At 42.3% G+C, this 6,024-nt stretch overlaps 1 protein-coding gene across 1 annotated transcript in view; it reads right to left on the reverse strand.

Annotated features, from left to right (window-relative positions):
* Positions 1–309: 309 nt before the first annotated feature.
* LOC139026397 (fibrillin-2-like) overlaps positions 310–6,024 on the reverse strand; it is a gene marked incomplete at its 3' end in the record, with an annotated part of 11,658 nt that continues 5,943 nt past the window's right edge. The window contains exon 5 of the mRNA XM_070441746.1: positions 310–435. Within this exon, the coding sequence (XP_070297847.1) occupies positions 310–435 (126 nt within the window). The remainder of the gene's footprint in view (positions 436–6,024) is intronic.

Here is a 6,024-nt window from a genome sequence, read left to right on the forward strand (position 1 = left end):
CCTGCCAAGGATCACACTGGGGCGAGACATTGGGTAAATATGGTGTTGGCGGTCGCTGCCTGTCCACAGTGCATCTGGACTTTTACAGTAAAAAGCTACAGCTGGTCTGATAGGTCACACCAGGACAAAGACACACTGGTGAGAATCACTTTCATTTACATCCCAAATGTGACCCTATTCCCTATGTAGTGCACTACTTTTGACCAGAGACCCATGAGCCCAGGTCAGTGCACATATGTAGGGTATAGAGTACATGAGGGATGTAGCATGTGTGGGATTTGTGAGGAGTGTCTGTGTCTGTTGTCTCACCGATGCAGGCTCCTATGGGGGAGAGATTGAAGCCCTCGGAGCATTCACAGCGGTAGCTCCCAGGGCTGTTGATACAGTCAGCGTTCCTCTGGCACAGGTTCTCCCCACTGCTACATTCATCGATGTCTGGAACACACACACACACACACACACACACATACACATACACATACACATACACACACAGAGACAGACGCAAGTACGCAAGCACACACACCCAAACACACAACACAAAACCAGATTAAGATAGCAATTATACAAGTAGCCAGAGCAGCCAGAGCAGCAGGAATGATCAGAGGCAGTTAGATGAACAGAGAGAGAGAGACACAAACACAGATCACAGACAGACAGATCACAGACTGACAGACAGACAGATCACAGACTGACAGACAGATCACAGACTGACAGACAGACAGATCACAGACTGACAGACAGACATATCACATACTGACAGACAGACAGATTTTATCTTTTACCTTTATTTAACTAGGCAAGTCAGTTAAGAACAAATTCTTATTTTCAATGACGGCCTAGGAACAGTGGACTAACTGCCTTGTTCAGGGGCAGAACGACAGATTTGTACCTTGTCAGCTTGGGGATTCGAACTTGCAACCTTTCGGTTACTAGTCCAACGCTCTAACCACTAGGCTACACTGCCGCAGACAGACAGACAGATCACAGACTGACAGATAGATCAGACAGACAAACATCACAGACAGACAGATCAAAGACAGACAGACAGATCACAGACGAACAGCCAGATCACAGACTGACAAATAGATCAGACAGACAAACAGCCAGACAGATCAAAGACAGTCAGACAGAGAAACAGAGAAACAGACTGACAGACAGAGAGAGAGAGAGAAACTGACAGACAGACAGATCACAGACATACAGATATACAGACAGATCACAGACAGACAGACAGAGAGAGATATAGAGAAACTGACAGACAGACAGGCAGAGAGAGAGAGAGAGAAACTGACAGACAGATCAAAGACAGACAGACAAAGTGTGTTTCAAGTCGGAATAAAATTATTGGAACTCTAGGACTGAATTATAGTACTTTCACCTTAATACCTTACAAATGATTGAAGAGGACAAATATAGATTTAAAATCAAAACAGAAAGTGTTGYATTAAAATAGACACGTCTTATATGACTACAGTTACTTTCGAGGGGCATTATTAAGGCTTTCCAGCCTAACCGCAGTTATCCTAAATGAAATAAAGATTGGTGTCAACTAGATTTGTAACGCCAAACTGAAGAAATCCATACGAGAGAAGAATTCGGTTCCCCCCCCCCCCCACACACACAAAAATAATCTGGTTGCGTTTAAAATGTCTCTAAAACACCAAAAATACATTTCTCAAAATGATGTGGAAAAGAGAGGCGGTGATGTACGCCATGCTAAACAGTGAAGCAGCAAAATCCAATTATGACCCAGTGCACAAGGCCACGTTCATGCCATTGTTACGCGAGCACTCCTCGGGACGTGTTACATTTGTCAAAGCTTCACGTTCTCACTGAAATACACCTTTATGTCTGATTGGTTTGATTTTACACATTACACATATGCCCCCCCTTTTGCATTTAAACATTTAAACTTATTTAAGTTACTGACTCAAATGAACCCTTTTGAATGACTAGTTTGCCTTTTACCCTCTCCCCATGTCTCCGCACAACCACATCTTTTTCTCTTTGGGGATTTGAAGGCCAACTTCTAGTCCAATAAAGACCTATAATTGGTTTGCTGTGTATTTTTCTGTGGTTAGAGTCTAACCACATGCAGTTAGTGCACAAGAACTCTCCCTCTTGGGGTCACCACACACAAACTGCTCAGACATGAAAAGGTGCGCCTCAGTCGGGCTCCCCTGACTTCCACGGTCGGCAGGTCGACCACATTGTAACCGCGGACCGTTCCGGGGGGTGTTGCCGGGCCGACCAACAGAGCCTAACGCAGATTGACAGTGTATTTGGCCCCGGGGGCTCGGAGTAAAAAAGAGAGAACGAGAAAGACAGAAGACAAATAATTAGAGAGGAGGAGGAGGAAGAGGGGGGACACCATTGGGTGCTACACAAAAACTGTAATGGGATACAGGTATGAACTGTTACCTCTATTAACCCCCACTATCATACACACTGCTGGAGAGACAATCTACTGTTGAATCTAGTAAATCCACCATCAAACTGAATACATATTCAACTCTGGCAGAACCAAAAAATGACAACATCAAAGTACACGAGGAAAAGGAGAGAGATTCTGATGTTACAGCAGGTGTTTCTATAGTCGTATCTAACGTTACAGCAGGTGTTTCTATAGTCGTATCGACGTTCAGCAGGTGTTTCTATAGTCGTATCTACGTTACAGCAGGTGTTTCTATAGTCATCCTAACGTTACAGCAGGTTGTTCTATAGTCATACCTAACGTTACAGCAGGTGTTTCTATAGTCGTACTGACGTTACAGCAGGTGTTTCTATAGTCGTATCTACGTTACAGCAGGTGTTTCTATAGTCGTATCTACGTTACAGCAGGTGTTTCTATAGTCGTATCTGACGTTACAGCAGGTGTTTCTATAGTCGTACCTGACGTTACAGCAGGTGTTTCTATAGTCGTATCTGAGTTACAGCAGGTGTTTCTATAGTCGTATCTAACGTTACAGCAGGTGTTTCTATAGTCGTATCTAACGTTACAGCAGTGTTTCTATAGTCGTATCTGAGTTACAGCAGGTGTTTCTATAGTCGTATCTAACGTTACAGCAGGTGTTTCTATAGTCGTATCTAACGTTACAGCAGGTGTTTCAATAGTCGTATCTACGTTACAGCAGGTGTTTCTATAGTCGTACCTGACGTTACAGCAGGTTTTCTATAGTCGATCTAACGTTACAGCAGTGTTTCTATAGTTTATCTACGTTACAGCAGGTGTTTCTATAGTCGTATCTAACGTTACAGCAGTGTTTCATAGTCGTATCTAAGTTACAGCAGGTGTTTCTATAGTCGTACCTGACGTTCACGCAGTGGTTTCTATAGTCGTACTGATTTTACAGCAGGTGTTTCTTAGTCGTATCTAACGTTACAGCAGGTGTTTCTATAGTCATTCACTAACGTTACAGCAGGTGTTTCTATAGTTCATACTAACGTTACAGCAGGTGTTTTCTATAGTCGTATCTAATGTTACAGCAGGTGTTTCTTAGTCGTACTGACGTTACAGCAGGTGTTTCTATAGTCGTATCTGACGTTACAGCAGGTGTTTCTATAGCGTATCTGACGTTACAGCAGGTGTTTCTATAGTCGTATCTAACGTTACAGCAGGTGTTTCTATAGTCGTATCTAACGTTACAGGTGTTTCTATGTCGTATAACGTTACAGCAGGTGTTCTTATAGTCGTACCTGAACGTTACAGCGGTGTTTCTATATGTCGTATCTAACGTTACAGCAGGTGTTTCTATAGTCGTACCTACGTTACAGCAGGTGTTTCTATAGTCGTACCTGACATTACAGCGGTTTTCTATAGTCGTACCTGACGTTACGCAGGTGTTCTATAGTCGTATCTAACGTTACAGCAGGTGTTTCTATAGTGTATCTAGACGTTACAGCAGGTGTTTCTATAGTCGTATCTAACGTTACAGCAGGTGTTTCTATAGTCGTACCTGACGTTACAGCAGGTGTTTCTATAGTCGTACCTGATGTTACAGCAGGTGTTTCTATAGTCGTATCTAACGTTACAGCAGGTGTTTCTATAGTCGATCTAATGTTACAGCAGTGTTTCTATAGTCGTATCTGACGTTACAGCAGGTGTTTCTATAGTCGTACCTATGTTACAGCAGGTGTTTATAGTCGTATCTACGTTACAGCAGGTGTTTCTATAGTCGTACCTGATGTTACAGCAGGTGTTTCTATAGTCGTATCTACGTTACAGCAGGTGTTTCTATATCGTACCTAACGTTACAGCAGGTGTTCTATAGTCGTATCTACGTTACAGCAGGTGTTCTAAGTCGTATCTACGTTACAGCAGGTGTTCCTATAGTCGTACTTGACGTTACAGCAGGTGTTTCTATAGTCGTATCTACGTTACAGCAGGTGTTTCTATAGTCGTATCTGACGTTACGCAGGTGTTTCTATAGTCGTATCTGACGTTACAGCGGTTTCTATATCGTATCACGTTACGCAGGTGTTTCTATAGTCGTATCTAACGTTACAGCAGGTGTTTCTATAGTCGTATCTGAGTTACAGCAGTGTTTCTATAGTCGTATCTGACGTTACAGCAGGTGTTTCTATAGTCGTATCTAACGTTACAGCAGGTGTTTCTATAGTCGTATCTACGTTACAGCAGGTGTTTCTATAGTCGTACTAACGTTACAGCAGGTGTTTCTATAGTCGTACCTGACGTTACAGCAGGTGTTTCTATAGTCGTATCTAACGTTACAGCAGTGTTCTATTGTACTGACGTAGCTTCTATAGTGTACCTGACGTTACAGCAGGTGTTTCTATAGTCGTATCTGATGTTACAGCAGGTGTTTCTATAGTCGTATCTAACGTTACAGCAGGTGTTTCTATAGTCGTACTACATTACAGCAGGTGTTTCTATAGTCGTACCTGACGTTACAGCAGGTGTTTCTATAGTCGTATCTGATGTTACAGCAGGTGTTTCTATAGTCGTATCTAACTTACAGCAGGTGTTTCTATAGTCGTACCTGACTTACAGCAGGTGTTTCTATAGTCGTATCTAACGTTACAGCAGGTGTTTCTATAGTCGTATTAACGTTACAGCAGGTGTTTCTATAGTCGTACCTAACGTTACAGCAGGTGTTTCTATATAGTCGTATCTACGTTACAGCAGGTGTTTCTATAGTCGTACTAGTACAGCAGGTGTTTCTATAGTCGTATCTGAGTTACAGCAGGTGTTTCTATAGTCGTACCTAACGTTACAGCAGGTGTTTCTATAGTCGTATCTGAACGTTACAGCAGGTGTTTCTATAGTCGTACCTGACGTTACAGCAGGTGTTTCTATAGTCGTATCTAACGTTACAGCAGGTGTTCTATAGTCGTATCTAACGTTACAGCAGGTGTTTCTATAGTCGTACCTGATGTTACAGCAGGTGTTTCTATAGTCGTACCTGACGTTACAGCAGGTGTTTCTATAGTCGTATCTAAGTTACAGCAGGTGTTTCTATAGTCGTATCTAACGTTACAGCAGTGTTTCTATAGTCGTATCTAACGTTACAGCAGGTGTTTCTATAGTCGTATCTAACGTTACAGCAGTGTTTCTATAGTCGTATCTAATGTTACAGCAGGTGTTTCTATAGTCGTATCCTGACGTTACAGCAGGTGTTTCTATAGTCGTACCTGACGTTACAGCAGGTGTTTCTATAGTCGTATCTAACGTTACAGCAGGTGTTCTTATAGTCGTATCTAACGTTACAGCAGGTGTTTCTATAGTCGTATCTACGTTACAGCAGGTGTTTCTATAGTCGTATCAAGTTACAGCAGGTGTTTCTATAGTCGTATCTGACGTTAACGCAGGTGTTTCTATAGTCGTATTGACGTTACAGCAGGTGTTTCTATAGTCGTATCTAGTTACAGCAGTGTTTCTATAGTCGTATCTATGTACAGCAGGTGTTTCTATAGTCGTATCTGACGTTACAGCAGGTGTTTCTATAGTCGTATCTGATGTTACAGCAGGTGTTTCTATAGTCGTATCTAATGTTACAGGCA

Source organism: Salvelinus sp. IW2-2015, unplaced genomic scaffold (genome assembly GCF_002910315.2).
Source record: "Salvelinus sp. IW2-2015 unplaced genomic scaffold, ASM291031v2 Un_scaffold4685, whole genome shotgun sequence".
NCBI lineage: Eukaryota > Metazoa > Chordata > Actinopteri > Salmoniformes > Salmonidae > Salvelinus > Salvelinus sp. IW2-2015.